At 39.7% G+C, this 20,999-nt stretch overlaps 3 protein-coding genes and 1 pseudogene across 3 annotated transcripts in view; all 4 read left to right on the top strand.

Annotated features, from left to right (window-relative positions):
* LOC145464118 (protein CASP-like) overlaps positions 1-1,836 on the top strand; it is a 36,427-nt gene extending 34,591 nt beyond the window's left edge. The window contains exon 28 of the mRNA XM_081447930.1: positions 272-1,836. Within this exon, the coding sequence (XP_081304056.1) occupies positions 272-308 (37 nt within the window). The 3' untranslated portion in view covers positions 309-1,836. The remainder of the gene's footprint in view (positions 1-271) is intronic.
* A 1,028-nt stretch (positions 1,837-2,864) lies between these two features.
* LOC145463730 (BTB/POZ domain-containing protein 6-B-like) lies at positions 2,865-5,094 on the top strand. The gene has a single exon (XM_081447517.1). It carries the CDS (start codon positions 3,528-3,530, stop codon positions 4,992-4,994), a length of 1,467 nt encoding a protein of 488 aa, XP_081303643.1. The 5' UTR covers positions 2,865-3,527; the 3' UTR covers positions 4,995-5,094.
* A 7,790-nt stretch (positions 5,095-12,884) lies between these two features.
* LOC145463366 (BTB/POZ domain-containing protein 6 pseudogene) lies at positions 12,885-14,888 on the top strand (annotated as a pseudogene).
* Positions 14,889-15,667: 779 nt separating this feature from the next.
* On the top strand, positions 15,668-17,414 carry LOC145463877 (uncharacterized). Its single transcript, XM_081447672.1, has 3 exons — positions 15,668-16,080; positions 16,166-16,259; positions 17,361-17,414. The coding sequence occupies exons 1-3, from the start codon at positions 15,668-15,670 to the stop codon at positions 17,412-17,414; spliced, it is 561 nt and encodes a 186-aa protein (XP_081303798.1).
* The last annotated feature ends 3,585 nt before the right edge of the window (positions 17,415-20,999 follow it).

The following is a 20,999-nucleotide window of genomic DNA, read 5'->3' as shown; positions in this document are numbered from 1 at the left end:
TGGCTGGATATTGGCCAAATTCTTTTTTCTTTTTTTTTTTTTCGTATTTATGGAACTCGACTGTGTCTCCGTCCATAAAGCCCCCAGAAAAGAACTTGGCCAATACCGAGCCATTTTGAACTCACGGTTGGTAAATAACCCATATATGAAACCGTACACAGTGGATCGTGCGAGCACCGCAATCCGTTCAGTATTACCTGGCATTAGCGTAGGAACATTAAACCGGCAGCAATTTGGTTACTTTTTCACTTTGCCTCTATCTGTTTTACAGGTTCGCTGAACACATGCACGAAGTTCATGGTCAGTGAATGAGGGACATGATGTCGCTAAGTCTAGTAGATTATCTAAAAGGAGAGGGTATCTTCCCAGAACGTAAATAGCAGAGGAGACCAGCGCGGAAAGATTTTGTAAATTTAGCTATATTTTGGGTAATCTTAAGGGGTTATCCTGTTAAAGGGACAGATAGAGTCTCGATGGAATCATATATTGCGACGGAGATTTAACCGTTTTGGAGGCTGAAATGCTTACAGAATTAGTTCGGGAATATGATCATCGGCTTGTTTCTCATTGAGCAGGAACATTCTATAGAAATGAAATCCTTTAAATGCTTGCAGAATTGGGTGAAAAGGTTCGTAGGTTTGTTTCTCAATCAGAGAGAAAAGTCTCCAGAAATAACGTGACAACCACTTGCATCGTTGTTCAACAATTTTGTTGGCCAAGGAAATGCAAGGATTAACAAGTCCACTTCCTCAAATAAAATTAAGGAAGCGACATGATTTGAACATCGTGAAACATCTTCCATTTCGTCGTCACTGCATGCGTACCGCTATTCGCTTGAACATTCCACGGAGGTCTTGTTAATTTCTCTCCCCCTTCGGGTACTCCCGTTCTTAATTCCCAGGGAAACAGAAAGGTGTGGTAAGGAGAAAATATTATGGAGTCGTCAAGATTCCGTAAGGTAATTGACTGAGTCCGCGGTGTTTGAGATGAATTTCGCTATGCAACGGGGCTTTATCCCATGACAGCAAGCTAATGTAATTGGGGTAATTTGGCGGGGGGTAGGGGGGGGGGGTAATTGTGCTGCTTTTCGATTGGAGAGAAACTGAAATTCTTCCGTTGCGTCAACGAAGATAGGTGTAACTACACTAGTACGAGTACAAGCGAGTTGTTGGTAAATAAGTTTTGAAGCAAATAACGCTTTGTTTTCATGGGGAATGTTTTAATTTAGTACAAATTGCCTTTGTTCAAGATCAGTAGCGGGGTTCTACTGTCAAATCGAAACCAAAATTAGATTATATTGGATTTTTAACTTGTAAGGTCCTGAAGTAAGAGTTGTTAAAATGGAAACCCTTCCACTCTTGCATAAACGGTAGTAATGGTGCTCTAGATTAGGGTGCAGAAAGGTTGAACAGTCGAATGGAAAGCAAAATATTTGGAAAATGTTTTCAGAAGTTTTGGTTGTGGGATATGAAGACTAACAGAGACATAAGAACATCACCTTATTGAAAAGGGGCAAATTCACGTTTCTTTGTAATAAACGTGTTATTTTAAGCAAATAAATCAGAATTAAATTTTCCTGAGACCAATTGAACTCTCCATGATCTCCAGGATAACGATTGTGTTTGAATGTTCAACCAGCGACCAACTACATAGGGCACCATCTATGGTTACGTTTCTCGAGTAGCATTAAAAACGTGATATCCCCAGGGTGTTCTCACAAAACTATACAGCGCATGGCGGTATTAGAGGAATCTTTAGATTGGTGGGGTACATTTACATTTTGTAAAGAGAATACATGAAACGTTGTAAATAAAATTCGTAAATCATGGTAACATATTTCACCTTCAGCCGCTATGAATTTTTTTGAATTAGTATCTCTTGTTATCTTTAGTAGAGTTGACTAGCGATACAACTACTACTCCGGCAAAAAATCATCTTATTTACCTGCTCTCCAGCTTTCTGTTGGAAATTATTTTCCGTATCTTGTTCGAGACGTGAAACCAAACAACCTTGGAACTGTTTCGTAAGGTGTCAAACGAGTCACGAGTCAGTAAGTCAATAGACCAATTTCGATATCGATATTACAACACCTTATTATCCAATTTCTCCCGAATTTCTGCTCCATTTTCTATCAAGTAGTCGCTTACGGGAGGTTAAAAACAAAAGAGAATTTCAAACTTTAAGCTCTAAAAGTAGTCGTGGTCGCTACGAGAGGTGGTCGCAACCTGAGGTTTGACTGTAGTCCTTAGGGTTCCTTTCCTAGCAAACAACAAGTAGTCCCTCTTTCGCTTAGTCCGGCGAGCGAGACCTTCTTTCGATTCACGCTCTACGGACTAAGTGAAAGAGGGACTCCTTGTAGTCTCCTTCTCTGGGAAACTCATCTTTTAGAATCCTTTTGATGAGGAGGGATTTTTGGCTTTAGGATTTAAGCGAATGATTCCCTTAAGAATATTCCCAAAGACCTCTTGTTACTGAACAGAATTTTTCTATTCACATATTGCAGAGGTTAAACGAAAGCAAAAGTATCGCCCGTTTGTATACGTAACCATAGAATCCTTTTCAAATCATGATAATGTCTTTTAATTTAAAAACCCTTTAGTCCATAATTTTAAATGAAATATGGAACGTGCTTTTGAAAAATGAAACTATCTCATGTCGGTTTTCTTCTCCATGTATACTTGGGTCATACGTAAGTAATGAAATCGCCAGACCCTCCTTTTTCTGAGACATGCAAAGTAGTCACACTACTGTAGCCGGCATAGCTCAACTCTGACAACGTGGTGCAGTTCTGAGCTATTCAGCTTGTGTCATCCTAAAGAGGCCGAGGTGAAGAATAGGTTAGTTTACAAGTTAGTTTACAAGTCATCCGTTAACTCTCATACATTCTTCCTCGTGTTTTTCGCCTCCCCTACCCCTTTTGGGGGAGAGCAGGGATGGCGGAGTTCGATTCCGGCCCGGTGCCATTTGTGGGTTGAGTTTGTTGTTGGTTCTCGCCTTGCTCCGAAGGTTTTTGTCCGGGTTCTCCGGTTTTCCTCCCTCCACATAACTCCAACATCTCCAAATTCCAATTCGACCAGGATAGACCAGCTAAGGCTGATGTGGCGTCCTCTCTAAATCTTGTAGTTTCTTTCCCGTTTGGGCCTGAAATCTGTATATTAAAATTCTTATTTGGCTCCGTGGTTATGGAGGGCTTTGCTTACCAAGGAAATGGGAAATAGTTTAAACAAAAGAAATAATAAAAACATTTTTTAAAGATTCGGAAAGTGGCGAGATTTTACATGTAAAATTGTGAAACATCATTTCATCCACATCCATTTCCCGGCTGAGCATTTCAAAGAGGTGCTATAGATTCCGGCTTGATCATTTTTAAGATTGACTGGTATTTTTGTTAGGATATTAAGCTGGCTTCACATTACATACGACTAATTCCTCAGATGTAACGAGTTTGTACAAACTCTGGACCGAACTCAAGCCTACCGTTTCGGAAAATCAGGCTAGCGTGAAGCGTGACCCGCTGGTAATACGAGATGCAAATTTGTTCGACCACCGCTGTTCAGTTTATTCAGTTTCCAGAGTTTCTCACAAATAACGCCTACCAGACAGCTGAAAATCTCGATGATTTTAACCACATAACCATGTCTGTGATCGAGAAAAACTGGCAAACAACAAAGCCAACTATCAGAGAAAGAAGCAAGCACATGTTCAACAATGATCTATTCAGCGATGTAAAGTTTGTTGTGCGACGAAGGCCCAATGGCGAAAGTGAAAGCAAACGCAGAAAGCAAGTGATTCCTGCTCACAAATTTGTGTTGTCGATTAGCAGCCCTGTGTTTGAAGCCATGTTTTACGGTGAGCTGGCGGAGACTACAGACTCTATTGAACTGCCTGACTGTGAGTACGACAGTCTGTTGGAGTTGTTTCGTTACATATACAGCGATGAAGTGATCTTGAGCGGAAGTAATGTGATGGAAGTGTTGTATTTGGCGAAGAAATACATGGTGCCTTCACTGGTTGATAAATGTGCGGAATATCTGCAGGATAATTTAGATGCAACGAATGTTTTCAACATCTTGCCACAAGCTCAGAATTTTGAAGAGCAAAACCTAGTGGATCAATGCTGGGAAGTGATCGATAACGAAACAGAAGAGGCTGTGAAATCAGAAGGTCTTCCGACAATTGAGAGATCCTTACTTGAAGCAGTGATCGAGCGTCACACTTTGAATATTCAAGAAATAGAGTTGTTCAAAGCAGTGAATTCGTGGGCGACAAAGAAGTGTGAAGAACAAGGCTTATCGGCAGATGGAAGTGAAAAAAGAAGAATTCTTGGAGAACGGATTGTGAAAGGAATACGTTTTCCATTGATGACCGAACACGAATTTGCTTCTGTAGTTCTTGACTGCAAGATACTGGCACAAGACGAAGCTTTTAACTTGTTCAAATATTTCAATTCAGTCCCAGACACTCCAGTAGGATTTCCAGAAACCAAACGAACTGGTTTGAAGGAATTGTTTGAACGATGTTGCAGATTTGGTTGCGTGGTTCACACTAACTCAGGTTATCCTTATTCACCTGGTAAAAAGGACTGTCTTATTTTTACGGTCGACAAAGACATCTCCTTGCTTGGAGTAACACTCTGCGGAAGCAAAAATTGTAAATATTCTGTAGCTATTCAGATAAAACTTAATTATAATTATAGTTGGATAGATCATTGTAACAAAGCAGGAAAATTTTCTTCAGTGTGTATCAAGTCAGATCTAGGTTCTTACTACGGTTTTAATGTTTTCTTCGACAGTCCAGTTGACATAAAGAAAGATGTCAGATACCGTTTGGTAGCCGCCATTTCTGACGGCGCCAACTCTTGTTTTGGTCAAAATGGTCAATATTCTGTTGTTTGTTCAGGAGTTAGATTTCATTTTTTAAACAGTGTTGAGAGTAGCAATGGAACGAAAGTTGAACGAGGACAATTTCCAGGGTTTCTTTTTACTATAAAATAAATGGTTAGTTAATTGACCTATTCAAATAACCTTATGTAAACTCTCAGTTTTGAAATATATCACCCAGGTTCAATAAATTTGTTTATTCAGGAGATTTCCATTCAGCCTAAATTTGTAGCACCTTGGAAACTATAAAGGACTTTGACAAGAGAAAATCTCTTGACTTTGAACAGTTACCTTGTAAACTTTTCAGCATATGAGGCAGTCTCAATCTGATACGAGACAGGCCGTTAAAAAGCCTGCCGATGTAAAGAGTGTTCTTATATAGTATAGAATTGATTGTTTCTTCATATATTAACTCTACAATTGCTTGTAATTTTGCTATTTTGTAGTTTAGCAGTTGCAATTGCAATATTCTACAATAGAGCAGTTTTTAATTGTGTCGTAAAACAAAAACCAATCCAGTTACTCATCAATTAAAGTACTTAACCAATCTTGAACCGTAGTAAAACCAAAACCAAAAGTAATTGCCTGATAACTTTCAACACTCAATTGAAAACCACTCTATTATGTCAATAATATCATTTGATTCCTAAATGCTAATTAAGTAGTAATGCTTTGCATATTTGCTTTGATCACACAAACACGATGTACAATACGTGATTCCTTGTTCCTATATACTCCACATCATAATGAGCTTTGTTCAGGTGTCATATTGACAGTGTCTAAGACATAGGCACGCAAGGCGTGCAAGAGTTATTTTTTTGTGAATTAAAAGCCCCTGCATGTAGCAGCACTCAGCGCACTCTTCTTAACAGTTATGATTAATTCAACAAGTTTCTTTGGCAACGATGAACAGTTAAAAACACAAATTCAGAATTTATTTCACCTTACGATATGTGATATCAAGCGTACTTTTATCAAGGTTTCATTTCGGCAGTCGATAAGTGGCTTTGTTTATTAGAACTACGTGGAGCTGTTACCAGCAAGACAACTAAACGTCATGCAGTCTGCAATAGTAGCTAACGCTAAACGGCAGATTGGTGTTGATTCTGGATAATTTTTCTGACTCATTTTATGACAAGAACCAATTAAATTATAACATCGTCACGCGATAGTATGGTCTCACTCTGTTGCCAACAATGATCGTAGTTTTTTCGGTTTTGATATTCAACGAAACCACTTCAAATTATATCGATATCAAAACCTATTTAAACGAGAAGATATTATTGAAGGTAAACAGCGATACCTAATTGAAGACTTGAAACAACCAGACACATGAAAAACTGCATAAATTTTACGAAACGCCGTGAAATCTGTAGACTTAAGGAACTGAGCTTCCTCGTCCCATTACCCTTCTGAACGCCTGAGAGCCTTTTTGGGGACAAAACGTCAGTTACAGAAAGACGTAAGTTTACCTCTTTGAACTACGTAAGGAATCTGTAAAGAACCACTGTGTCGCTTCAAAGTCTAATCTAATTAATTTGCAGTTTAACTTGACGCCATAGAGTCTTCAGGAATATTTGAAGAGTTTCCATAAAACAAACTTTTAAGGGACGGACCATTAAAAAAGTGATAGCGGGGTGGGGAAAAAAACGAAACAAAACAGTTCATGCAAGGGTGACTGCAAAAAAAATTCGCGCAAAGAAGAAGTGAAGAAAAAAATCCTGCGGAGTGAATTGCACTGTCGGGCTCACAAACTGTACTCGCCTGAAGGCCACCTTGGCAGCCACTTTATACTGCAGTTTTAATTTCTTGGGCCTGGTGGAATCCCCATTCACCTGGTTTTCTATTCATTTAGGAAAACGTTCATTTTTCCCTTTCAAGGCTGACACATTTTGTGAGCAGCAACCTCATCATGGACACTCGTAGTTAAAGACCCTTGCAGAAAAGCCTTTATGGATGAACAGCCATCCTGCTTGATTCGTTTGCACTTGAGCAAGCACATACCTTGTTTTGAAAGCCTCGGCATATTGGAGTGATTTCACAACTGATCTGTTTAAATGACGATTGTGGAAACAGATGTGCACACCCATGGCGAACCGTCACACTTCCCCTAAGATGACCGCTGAGATCAACGTCGGACAAATGTCCTAATCAAAGACAATCATTGAGGTGTTAACACAACCGATGCATTTAGTACAGGCTGTTTCAATCTAGTTTAGGTTTTTGAGAAAGTTAACGATGCATTATCATTCAAGTCCAATCGATACATTAAATTTATCGGCTGAGAATCGTGGAAAACGCAACAAAGAACTTCAATTTCGCAAAATTTTCTTATTCATCTAGGGGAATGAGCCGTTTGGCCCCATATTTGTTGCTGGACGGCCACTCAGAGATTCCTAGCTAAAATCTTGATTCACTGCATGCCAAGAATGAATTTTATTACAAGGGGAAGATATTATTGAAGATATTTCCCTAAACATCAAACAAAAGATTGTAGTGCAGTCCCATCCGGTTAGACAATAGCACTTAAATGTGTCTGATACTTGGTTATGTTTCCCCCGGAGTAGAATTCTGACAGTAAAGCAAAACGACTGTGTGAAAGATAAAAATTATTTGTTAGAAGCTTGTTACAGTCAATCCGATTGTGACGAGTGTCAAGATTCAGATTGTGACAGTAGAATATCTCCCCTCCCACCCACCCCCCCCCCCCAAAAAAAATCAATTCATGCAGGGAACTTGACCCCGAAAAAAAAATCCTTAATCTTTAATGTTGTCTAAACGTTTGGGGAACTGAACATCAACTAATAAGGATTGGATTGCTAGCTTTAAATTTGACAGCCCTATTATATTGCTGGTGATTTACATGTTAACTGTTTACTTTTCTTGCCTGAGCAGTAAATAAGTAATAATTCAGCGTAGTTATAAGACTTTTTTAAAACGTCGTCTCTTTTAAGACTAAGAGAGTACAGTAGATATACATTTTTCTTTAAATTTGTAAATGTTTTATTCATCATGAAAAGGTCAATTTCGAGAAAAAAAATTCCGTACTTTCCAATGAGAAAGTTCCGTCTTTTGTACTACCAAGAAATGCGATAATATTACAACACCTTATTATTCAATTTCTGCCGAATTTCTGCTCCATTTTCTATCAAGTGATCGCTTACGGGAGGTTAAACACAAAAGAAAATTTCAAATTTTTAGCTCGAAAAGTAGCCGTGGTCGTTTACGAGAGGAGGTCGCTCAAAAGAGGTTCCAACTATAGTGACGAGAGTGGAAAACTTTTGGCACTTTGGAAAACTGGTCGCTGAGGTGAGGTGGTCGCTTACGAGAGCTGGTGGCAATCAGAGGTTCGACTGTAGTCTTTCACGTAGACTTAAGGGTTTCTTTCCTAGCCGACTACAAGTAGTCTCCTTCTCTGGGAAACTCATCTTTTAGAATCCTTTTAATGAGGAGGGATTTTAGGCTTTAGGATCTGAGCGAATGTTTCCCTTAAGAATTTTCCCAAAGACCTCTTGTTACTGAGATAGTGTGAAGAGAATTTTTTTATTCACATATTGTACAGGTTAAACGAAAGCTAAAGTATCGCCTCTTTGTATACGTAATCACAGAATCCTTTTTAATCATGATGATGTCTTTTAATTTAAAAACCCTTTAGTCAATAATTTTAAATGAAATGTGAAACGTGCTTTTAAAAATCTCTTATGTCGGTTGTCTTCTCCATGTATACTTGGGTTATACGTAAGTAATGAAATCGCCAGACCCTCTTTTTTCTGCAGACATATGCAAAGTAGTCACTGTACTGCAGCATAGCGCAACCTGACAACGTTGTACAGTTTTGAACTTTTCAGCTTGTGTCATCCTACAGAGGCCGAAGTGAAGAATAGGTTAGTTTACAAGTTAGTTTACAAGTCATTCGTTAACTCTCATACATTCTACCTCGTGTTTTTCGCCTCCCCCACCCCTTTTTAGGGAGAACAGGGATGGTGGAGTGGTGAGAGCGCTCGCCTCCCACCAATGTGGCCCGGGTTCGATTCCGGCCCGGTGCCCGACGTGGGTTGAGTTTGTTCTTGGTTCTCGCCTTGTTCCGAGTTTTTCTCCGGGTTCTCCAGTTTTCCTCCCTGACCAACATCTCCAAATTCTAATTCCACCAGGATAGAGGACCCGCATGGAAACCAGCCAACGCTGATGTGGCTTTAAATCTCTTAATTTCTTTCCCGTTTGCGCCTGCAAAAAGGCGTAGGGTAGCTTTTTTCGTGACGTTGAATATCTATATACTGTATTGAAATTCTTATTTGGGTTCAAGGCTATGGAGGGCTTTGCTTACCAAGGCTATGAAGGGCTTTGCTTACCAAGGAAATGGGAAATAATTTAAACAATAGAAATAATAAAACCTTTTTTTATAAATTCGGAAAGCGGCGACATTTTAAAATTGTGCAATATCTTCCATTTTATCTATGATCTATGTACACCCTTTTGTCGGCTGAGCATTTTCATGGAGGTACTATAGATTCCGGCTTGTTATATTAAGCTCGATATTAAGCTTCGTTGGGATATTAGGCTGGCTTCACATTAAATACGACTGATTCCTCAGATGTAACGAGTTCGTACAAACTCAGGCGGCCGTCGATAAAACCAGGAACATGGAACATTCCGGAACATCCCGGAACATCGAGTAATTATCATAATTATGCGAAAAATATGTAAAATTAAATTTTTAAAACAAAAAATAAACAAAAATAAACTGGTATCAGCTTGAAATATGAAAAGATATTATTGGGGATAGGGGAGTCGGTAGCAGAGGGGTAGGGAGCGTTGGGTATTCATTGAACTGACCACAATGAGTGCAGGCTCCTCTTCTTTCCCGCCAATTGCGTCACGTCGCTTTTCAGCAGTCTGTTTTTCAACACAAACATGAACGATTCTGACGATGAATGCCAGGTTATTCATTGCGTCTCCTTTTTTGATCCCTGATTTCTTCAACATCTGAGGTGTTTGCCGGAGCATCATACAGTTGCTTTTTACGTCAGTATTCATAGTTTTGTCCCTAGTCCATCTTCATGATGCTATTTAATATATAGATTTAGGCCAGCCTAAAAGCGTAGCTCCTGGGCCGGGTTGTTCAAAGCCCGATTAAGCTAACCCACGAAAAGGTAAAATTTTGATTTGAGTTTTGTAACTTTGCGGTGAGGTTTCTGTATATTGTTTGGCCTTCTGTTTTGAGTTTTAATAATCACCATATACACAAAACAAAACAGCAAAACACATTTGTATAGAAGAAAAAGTTATAATTCGATTAACTTTTAATCCTGGGTTAGCGTAAACTGGCTTCCGAGCAATCCTGCCCTGTTTCCAACAAGCTAACCCAATATGAGCCCGCGATCCAATCGATAACCAGCGCTTGGTCAGCGGTCAACTTCAAGAAAACACGTGACCTCGAAGAGCTGTAAACCTGAGCCCGCGATATGGTCACGTGATACTGGTCAGCGGATACCTTGTATCGACAGGTGTCAATTGATCATAACATGGATGTCCAATATCAAGGAAGTACACGGTAAACCAAGGCTGCATGTCTCTGTCAACCTATTATTTGGAGTATGGCCGCCATGTTGGGCAACTCCGCCGTCGCCTTCGCCGTCGTCGTCGTCGTCGTCGTGCGTACGCGCCCACGAGCAATACCGCTAGCCATGATAACCATGAGAAAATCAACTCATGGGTTTCCTTTTCTTTCCCATATGAGTATGGGGCTCCGCTTGGCGGCCCTTCGGGCCGCCGGAGCTCCGCTATAATCCCCAGTTTTCGCTCCGCTCCGCTAGGAACGCCTGGCACTATGACCCGCTAAGTGCAGACTCAGCCTTTCCGGAAGCCCGAGTAACAAGCAAGTTATTATTAATAAACTAGTGGTAATCAAAGATTTATAGAGCAGCGCGTTCACGCGCGGTTTTCGCATGTCTGGTTTACTTTGGTGGTGTTCGAATAGCTCGATAGAAAACTAAGTTTGATCGAATGTCAGATAACGATCTGCACGTGAAGTTGAACTAGCGATGAATAGATTATAGCCTGCGGTAAAAGTATTTTTAATTAATTAAGTATTAGCTTGTACTGGACAAACATTTTCCAGGAGATGCATTTGAACTGTTGGCGACACTTAGAATTCAATTTCAGATCGCCAACACTTGGAACAAATATTTCTAGACACAATAAAGTTTTGACCAGCGACCCCGCAAGACAGCGCGCGCGTCGCTAAATGTTTTTAAATTTTGTTTGTATTTGTTTACACTGTCATTAGAGGTCGAGCAGTTCGAACCAGTTTAGACAAGAAACTCGATGCCGAAGAGTTTCTATTTCTATCTCATGGAGAAACTATTTCTTCATGAGAAATCGTGCATACGCATATCTTTGTATTGACGTAATGAATTAAATAAAGAAATCACACTCGTGTACCCATACTTTTAGGTCTGATTAAGGAGTTCGAACGCCACCACCTTAGTTTTCTGTGAAGAACGAAATCTGCGAATAAAGGACAGTCACGTGATTTAACTGACGGTGAACGGCTGGAAGGAATGGATTACTCTTCTTAGTTGCTAGCCTTCACTCATTGCAGTCACTTTCATTTTTCTTTCTTTTTTCCTTTTTTATGTGTTTGTTTTGTTTCTATTTTCCGAGCTGATACCAGTTTATTTTTGTTTGATTTAATTTTTTAAAATTTCATTTTACATATTTTTCGCGTAATTATGATAATTATTCGATGTTCCGGGATGTTCCGGAATGTTCCGGGATGTTCAGGAATGTTCCATGTTCCTGGTTTTATCGACGGCCAACTCAGGCTAGCGTGAAGTGTGGCCCATTAGTAAAATGAGATGCAAATTTGTTCGACCACCGCTGACTGACTAATCAGTGTAATTTATTCAGTTTCCAGAGTTTCTCACAAACAACGCCAACCTCGTTCCCAGGGTCTCTCATCTTACCGCCCCCTGGAGCGAGCGAAGAGAGACCCTGGTTGGGTCTGGTCACGTGTCTCCCAGAATCTGGGAGATGACAATTAAATTATTGAAGGGATGGGCGGCCTAGTAGGAATTTTGTCTATACTTAGCCCACGGGAGTGCGGGATGTGTTGTCATCAAAGTAAACCAAGAACGATATGTTCTGCGGCAATGTCTGGCGGTAATATTCTGCAAACGCCGAGGAAAACTTATCCATCATCTAATAGCGGAAATCCAAGTCGCTGAAGGTTGTATGGTTCAGTGAAGGACGTTACATATTGTAAAAATCTCTTCGAGAAGGCGAATGGAGAATTACACACCGCGACCGAGGCTGTGTATGGAAGATCTTTGACTTTGAGCTTTACCTCAGAATGAAGTGTAGGTCTTGTGAACGGCGATTAAATAATTCTAGAGAATTCAGGGCCTTTTAATTTATCACTGAAAGCTAAAGTCACTTCGAAAGGAGCGTCAAAGGTTGAAAAGATCTACTGAAGTTTCACCGCGCCGTCGGCGCCCCGAATTTTGCAGAGCGCGAAGTATAATACAACGAACTCGTCGCGGTATGCATTTCGCCGTCGTTGCTGATAAACTGGATTTATCTTCGACCGAAAGGAGGCTAGAAGAAGAAAAAGAAAAATATAATTTTTATTGTGTCGTTAATAAATTAGTGTACGTGACTCCAACGGTTCGTGACAATTGTGCACATTGTCATTTAATTTTCGATCTTTCGACCTTTCTTTACTTCACGCGTGTTTCTGAGGGGCACTTTTTATGCTGTGTTATTAGAAGAAATGGAAATTATAAGTAGAGTGGAGTCGTTTGATTGTGTTACAGCATATTTTTAGAGATCGTAGGTCTGCATGGTTTCCGCTGTAAACTGCACGTCGCTTCTCAGAGTGACACCTCTGTATAAATTTGCCATGCCGTGCTTATACTTTGTTTAGGTTCGTTTCTATTGCAAGATATGTTTTAAGGCTCTAAGTATTGGCTCTCCAGGGACAAAGATTAAAATATTCCGTGAACATCAATTTGATCAAGTGCATTCAAAGAAGAAACAACAATTACTCCGGGATGAAATTGCGCTGCTCCACGTCCACAGTTGAAATGACTGACTTTCCATAAATCCAGTGGGTAAGACGGCAACACTGAAAATCAAGACCACTAAATTGCCTCGAGACAGACTTGCTTAACCTTTAGGTAAACGTTGGAATAGATATTATTCGAAATTTCAGCTTGAAAGCTAAGTATTAATAAACGCCGCGGGTAATGGCAGTCGCAGCGCGATACTTCGAATTCGACAAAGCTCAACGCGACAAATTGCTGATTACAGAGGACCCCTCCCTGATGTTCTTAATTGTCAAAGTGGCACGTGACCAGACCCAACCAGGGTCTCTCTTCGCTCGCTCCAGGGGGCGGTAAGATGAGAGACCCTGGGAACGAGGTTGAAACATCGCCTTCGAGACAGCTGAAAATCTCGCTGATTGTAACCACATAGCCATGTCTGTGATCGAGAAAAACTGGCAAACAACAAAGCCAACTATCAGAGAAAGAAGCAAGCACATGTTCAACAATGATCTCTTCAGCGATGTCAAGTTTGTTGTGCGAGGAGGGCTCAATGGCGAAAGTGAAAGTAAACAAGTGATTCCTGCTCACAAGTTTGTGCTGTCGATTAGCAGTCCTGTGTTTGAAGCCATGTTTTACGGTGAGCTGGCAGAGACTACAGACTTCATTGAACTCCCTGACTGTGAGTACGAGAGTCTGTTGGAGTTGTTTCGTTACATGTACAGCGATGAAGTGGTCTTGAGCGGAAGTAATGTGATGGGAGTGTTGTATATGGCGAAGAAATACATGATGCCTTCACTGGTTGATAAATGTTCGGAATATCTGCAGGATAACTTAGATGCATCGAATGTTTTAGGTATCCTGCCACAAGCACAGAATTTTGAAGAGCAAAACCTGGTGGATCAATGCTGGGAAGTGATCGATAAACATACAGAAGAGGCTGTGAAATCAGATGGATTTGCGACAATTGAGAGATCCTTACTTGAAGCAGTGATCGAGCGTGACACTTTGAGTATTGAAGAGATAGAGTTGTTCAAAGCGGTGAATTTGTGGGCGACAAAGAGATGTGAAGAACAAGGCTTATCGACAGATGGAAGTGAAAAAAGAAGAATTCTCGGCGAACAGATTGTGAAAGGAATACGTTTTCCAGTGATGACCCAACATGAATTTGCTGATGTTGTTCTTGACTGCAAGATACTGACACAAGACGAAACTATTACCATAGTGAAATATTTGAATTCAATTCGAAACACTCCAGTAGGATTTCCAGAGACCAAACGTACTGGTTTGAAGGAATTGTTTGAACGATGTTGCAGATTTGGTTCCGTGGTTTACACTGACTCAGGTTATTCTTATTCACCGGGTAAAAAAGACTGTCTTGATTTTAAGGTCGACAGAGACATCTCCTTACTTGGAGTAACACTCTGCGGAAGCAAAAATTGTGAATATTCTGTAGCTATTGGGATAAAACGTTTGAGTGATTTTAGTTGGAGTGAACTTTGTAACAAAGCAGGAAAATTTTCTTCAGTGTGTATCAAGTCAGATCTAGGTTCTTACCACGGTTTCAATGTTTTCTTCGACAGTCCAGTTGACATAAAGAAAGGTTTCAGACACCAGTTGGAAGCCTCCATTTCTGATGGCGCCAACTCTTGTTTTGGTCAAAATGGTCAACGTTCTGTTGTTTGTTCAGGAGTTAGATTTGATTTTCGAAACAGTTCTGATAGCAGCAATGGAACGAAAGTTGAACAAGGACAATTTCCGGGGTTTCTTTTTAATGTAAAATAAATGGTTAATTAATTGACTTATTCAAATACAGTCAAATACACTGAGGATGAAAGCTCTCAGTTTTGAAATATATCACCAGGTTCAATAAATTTGTTTATTCAGGAGATTTCCATTCAGCCTAAATTTGTAGCACCTTGGAAACTATAAAGGACTTTGACAAGAGAAAATCTCTTGACTTTGAACAGTTGTGAACTTTTTAACATGTGAGGCAGTCTCGATCTGATACGAGACAGGCCGTTAAAGAGCCTGCCGATGTAAATAGGGTTGTTATGTAGAATAGAATTGATTGTTTCTTCATATATCAACTTTACAATTTCTGGTAATTTTGTTATTTTGTAGTTTAGCAGTTGCAATTACAAAATTCTACAATATTATGTGAATAATATCACTGAACATTCGATTCCTGATTGCTAATTTAGTAGTAATGCCTTGTATACGATACGATACGTGATTCCATGTTTCAATTTCCTAAACAAAGTAACCTTTCCTACTGATCTGAGTGCGTTGCGAGAAAAACTGCGACACAGTCATTATGATTTGACACACCGTAAAGTGATTTGCGGTAAGAAATGACAGTGACAGGAATTTGCGGATGTTGTTCTTGACTGCAAGATGCTGACACAAGACGAATCTTTTACGTAATAGATCAAAAACGAGTGCGAGTTTTTCATCATGGGTTCCAAACACCGAGAAACAGATGAAAGCACGACGCCGAAGGCGGAGTGCTTTTATTGTTTCGAGGTGTTTGGAACCCGTGATGAAAAACGAAGCACGAGTTTTTGAGCTGGCTTCTCAAAGTAGCATGAGAATTTTTTTCGAAGAATAGGTAATTAGTAGGCGTGCTCAATAGGCTATTGTCTGTTTTTTATTCATATGGTAAATGAAATGAATCTTTTATATGCGGCCATGTGGGCAAGTTTTAAAGGTTGAATTTTTAATAAATTAACATTATGCCGCGTGATGGAGATCGAGTGGAGATCAGAACGTTTTCGAGGTCCAAAAACCTCTTCTCAAGAAAGTGTTTTGGTGAATGATGCTGTTCCAGTTTCAACTAAGTATAAAAACAAGTGGGCTGTGAACATTTTTGCCGAATGGCAGAGGTTGAGAGAGGTTAAAGTTCCGGTATTAGATTGTGGCGGTCTCTTCAAGGACTACGATTTACACAATGTTACCGCTGTGAGTGTAGATATTGCTGGAATGGACGCTCTGTCGCTGAACTATTGGTTGTCAAAATTTGTGATGGAGGTAGCTAAAAAGTCCGGTGAAAGATACCCTCCGAAGTCTGTTTATGGTATCATTTGTGCCCTCAAGCGTTATTTGGAGGAGAAAAATGGACCAGAACCTTTGAATCCTCTGGACGCTAGTGACAAAAGGTACTTGACAACTTTTAGAGCGAATTGGTTAGTAATTTAAAATGCACTGTTTCAGGACTTTAATTTTGTGTGTTATTTTTTGAAGGTTTGTCCTTTTCCGACGTTGCTTAGATGCCGAGATGAAGAATGGCGTTCGAGAAGGGCTTCACATTAAGTGTAAGAAAGAGGAAAAGGAGTTTGTGAGCGAGCAAGAAGAAGCAGTATTCTGGCAAAAGAAATTGCTGGGAACTACATCAGCTAAGTCGTTATTGAACACGATCTATTTCTACAACGGAAAAGTTTTTGGGTTGCGGGGGGGAGATCACAGAAATATTGTTGTAAACAACTTTGAAATTGGTCCAAATTTTATTAAGTTTGAAGAAAATGCCTCTAAAACTTATCATGGAGGTCTTTGTGATCTAAAGTATGTGCCGCGAGTGGTCAAGCACGTTTGTCATTCTATTGAGGAAAAGCACGAGCCGTGCCTTGTTGAGATATTCAGATTGTATGTAGGGTTAGTTGAGACTCATGCAAAGGAAGTTACTGCATTTTACTTTAAGCCATCAAAAACTAGGTTCGCATTCGATAAAGCGCCCGTAGGCATCAACAGCTTGAACAAGATTTTGCCTGACATGTGCGACGCGGCAGGCTTTAAACGCAAAACCGCTCACAGTTTGCGCGTTACTTGTGTTTCCTCCCTGTTCAATTCTGGGGTTGAAGAAAAATTGATTCGCGAAAGGTCGGGGCATCGTTCTAATGCATTGTTGCAGTACGAAAAGCCTACAGAAGAAAATGTGTCTAAAGTTTCAAAGATCCTAGGTCCAAGTGTTGTTAGTACAACTACATGTTTTACCACAGAGAAACAGGATCAATCTTTAACGGATGTTGTTTTCCAGAAAGGAAAATTCAAAAACTGTACAATTAATGTAACGATGTCTAAGAAGGAATAATATGTTGCTGTATTGTTGTTGTAAGCAATGATTTAAGCGGGAAAAATGCTGTATTTAGAATTATAATTAAGACTGATTAAAATTCAAGTTTCTTGATCAGTGTCTTGATCAGTTTTTGAACTAATCTACCGTGTCTTGATCGGTATGTTCATTGGGTATCAACATACATGCACCTGACCCAATTGATGCGAGCTGATTGGGTCATCAGCTCATGAATAATTAATGAGTTTGAGAAGATAGTTTTAAGTATCTGAATTCAATTCAAAACAATCCAGTAGGATCTTCAGAGGCCATCAGACTGGCTTCAAGAAATTGTTTGCTCATTGATTGTCGCAGATTTGGTTCCCTCAGCTGGATCACACTGATTCAGGTTATCCGTATTCACTTGATAAAGAAGATCTTTAAAGACATCTCCTTACTTGGAGTTGCACTTTACAGAAGCAAAAATAATACCGTGTATTGTCAATGTAACGATACAGGTAAAAGATCTGGGTGAAAAGAAATATCTTATTCCAAATTAGAAAAGATTTTTCTGAGTCTTACAAGTATGAATGAGTGTCTTATTACGCCGCTTCAAAATTTTCTTTTACTAACCTGTTTTCTTAATGAGGGGCTGCGATTATCGTTTCGAAGCTTCTACTGATTTCTGGGCCCATCTTTTGTTTTGGGCAAAATAATGATAAAGACAATGTGCTTTGTTCAGGTGTTATATTGACAGTGTATAGGATATAGGCACGCAAGGCGTGCAAGAGTTATTTTTTTGTGAATTAAAAGTCCCTGGATGTAGCTGCACTCAGAGCTCTTAACAGTTATGATAAGGTTAATCCAACAAGTTTCTTTGGCAACGATGTACAGGGGAAAACACAAATTTAGAATTTATTTCACCTTAGGATATGTGATATCAAGCGTACTTTTATCAAGGTTTGATTTCGGCAATCGATAAGAGGCTTTGGTTATTAGAACTACATGGAGCTGTTACCAGCAAGACAGCTAAACATCATGCAGTCTGCAATAGTAGCTAACGGTAAACGGCAGATTGGTGTTGATTCTGGATAATTTTTCTGACTCATTTTATGACAAGAGCCAATTAAATTATAACATCGTCACGCGATAGTATGGTCTCGCTCTGTTGCCAACAATGATCGTAGTTTTTTCGGTTTTGATATTTCACGAAACCACTTCAAATTATATCGATATCAAAACCTATTTAAACGAGAAGATATTATTGAAGGTAAACAGCGTTACCTTATTGAAGACTTGAAACAACCAGACGCATAAAAAACTGTATAACCTTTACAAAACGTCGTGAAATCTGTAGACTTGAGGAACTGAGTTTCCTCGTCCCATTATACTTCTCGACGCCTGAGAGCCTTTTTGGTGAGAAAAAGTCAGTTTTGGAATCTGTAAAGAACCACTGCACCGCCTCAAAGTCTAATCTAATTAATTTGCGGTTTAACTTGCCGCCGTAGAGTCTTCAGGAATATTTGAAGAGTTTCCATAAAGCAAACCTTTAAGGGACGGACCATTAAAAAAGTGATTGGCGGGTGGGGGAAAAAACAAAACAAAAAAATTCATGCAAGGGAGGGTGACTGAAAAAACAAATTCGCGCAAAGAAGAATTAAGTGAAGGGAAAAAAAATCCTGCAGAAAGAATTGCACTGTCGGGCTCACAAACTGTGCACGCCTGAAGCACACCTTGGCAACCACTTTATACTGCAGTTTTAATTTCTTGGTCCTGGTTTTCTATTCAATTAGGAAAACGTTCATTTTCCCCTTCCAAGGCTGACACATTTTGTGAGCAGCAACCTCATATGGACACTGGTAGCCAAAGACCCTTGGAGAAAAACCTTTATGGATTAACAGCCATCCTGCTTGATTCGTGTGCACTTAAGCAAGCAAAACCCGTGTTTTGAAAGCCTCGGCATATTGAAGTGATTTCACATCTGACATGTATAAATGACGATTGTGGACACAGATGAGCACACCCTTGGCGAACCGTAACACTTGAGGTTACCGTATACCTTCAGGGGTGTCTCACGTCCAAGCGATGTAGCGCGTTCGGTTTAAGCTGTAGATACCTAAACCCCTATATCAAATTAAAGCTTATAGAGCTGGCTATCAAACCATACCAAAAATTTTGAAATAAAATGAAGTGCCGATTTTTTCACGGCCACTAAATGCGAGCGTCCTAATCACCTTTTGGAAGCTACAAGTCAAAGCGAATTTTGTTTTTCGCCAATTTATTTTTTTCCCCGGTTTCAGGACAAAAAGTGCTAAAAAAGCGTGTCTGCGTTTTGCCACATTCAATTGCAGTAAAAAGTTACAGAACATTTTCAAAATAGGACTTAAAAAATGTGAAGTGATCGTACAAAAATTGCTCTCGGAGAAAAAATATTTCGAAATAAACAATTCGCAGACGTTTTTGTTTTTTATATGTTAATCTAGCTACTGTCCAAATTTGAGGGCAATCAAACAAATCCCCTTTGAGTTGTAACTCTTTAAAGTGTCTGCTTCAAGCGAAAAAATTTATTCGAGAAAACAGCGCTAAGAAAAATCTCTTGCTTCGCAAACAAACTCCGCCCACAAACGCCTTCAACTGGGTTCTCAGATCACTGAACCAATCAGCGCTTGGAAAATTTACTACCATTAACTCGCGGTGAAATTTACGCGTGAATCTCGAAAAAACCCTTGAGTTTCGCAATGCGCTCAAGGCGGAGAGATAATTTTTCTGTAGCTCGGTTTTTCTTGAAGCTGGTCTGGCAAAATGGGGAAGACGAAAAAGGATACGAACGCTAGAGTGGCTGGGCGACGAGAACAAACTGAACAAAAGAAAGCGCGGCGGAGCAAATGTGCATGGATAATATTCCAATGGATCTCAATGAGTTGGGCGATTCATCGGTATCGGACTCAACAAAAGAGTCAATGTACACGTCGCTGTTATAGCTGTCGAGTTCCCAAACCTTTACAGAATCTTTCTCTACTCTTGACTCGATCTTTTTGCCTGCTTGATACGATAGCTATAGCTTCATCCGCGAGGCCAACTTTCGCTTCTTCACTCATTGATGTGTTTTCATTCGTTCTTCGCTTTTTCGAACTGGTAAACAGAGTTTTCCGTGGTCCATGTTTACTTATAACTTAATAGAATTACATCTAATACGAAAAATGCTTGGATCTGAGTAGCCAGCCAATTCGTGGTATCCATATATTCCCGCGAAAGTAGTCTCGGTTGATTGCGTACACGTTATAGGGCTGTCAATCAAGAGGGAACTTTTACTTCCGGCCGTAACGTAAAACCTCCATTTCTCCGCCAATATTGAGTTTTTTTCAATTTTGTTTTCAGAAATTAGAGATTACTCTTCGACCATTACTTTGAACCAAAAATCCAAATTTGAAGAAAATTGCCGATCTGAAGGTATACTGTAACCTTAAGATGGCCGCTAAGATCAACGTTGAACAAATGTCGTAATCAAAGAGAAACGTTGAGGTGTTAACACAACTGATGCATTTAGCACAGGCTGTTTCAATCTATTTTAAGTTTTTGACAAAGTATTCGATGCATTATTATCCAAGTCCAATCGATTCATTAAATTTATCGGCTGAGAATCGTGGAAAACGCAACCGTTGAAAAAAGCTTCAATTTCGCAAAATTTTCTTATTCCTCTAGGGGAATAAGCCGTTTGGCCCCATATTTGTTTCTGGACGGCCACTCCGAGATTCCTAGCTAAAACCTTGCTTCACTGCATGCCAAAAATGAATTTTATTACAAGGGGAAGATATTATTGAAGATATTTCCAAAAAATCAAACACAAAATATGCAATGCAGTCCCATCAGTTAGGTAATAGCAGTTAAATGTGTCTGATACTTAGTTATGTTTCCCTCGGAGTAGAATTTTGACAGTAAAGAAAAACGACTGTGTGAAAGATAAAAATTATTTGTTTGAAGCTTATTCCAGGCAATCTGATTCTGGCGAGTGTCAAGATTCAGATCATG

Source organism: Orbicella franksi, chromosome 12 (assembly GCF_964199315.1).
Source record: "Orbicella franksi chromosome 12, jaOrbFran1.1, whole genome shotgun sequence".
Classification (NCBI taxonomy): Eukaryota; Metazoa; Cnidaria; class Anthozoa; order Scleractinia; family Merulinidae; genus Orbicella; species Orbicella franksi.
The sequence above is the reverse complement of the archived record's forward strand: the minus strand, read 5'-3'. Positions and strand labels throughout refer to the sequence as shown.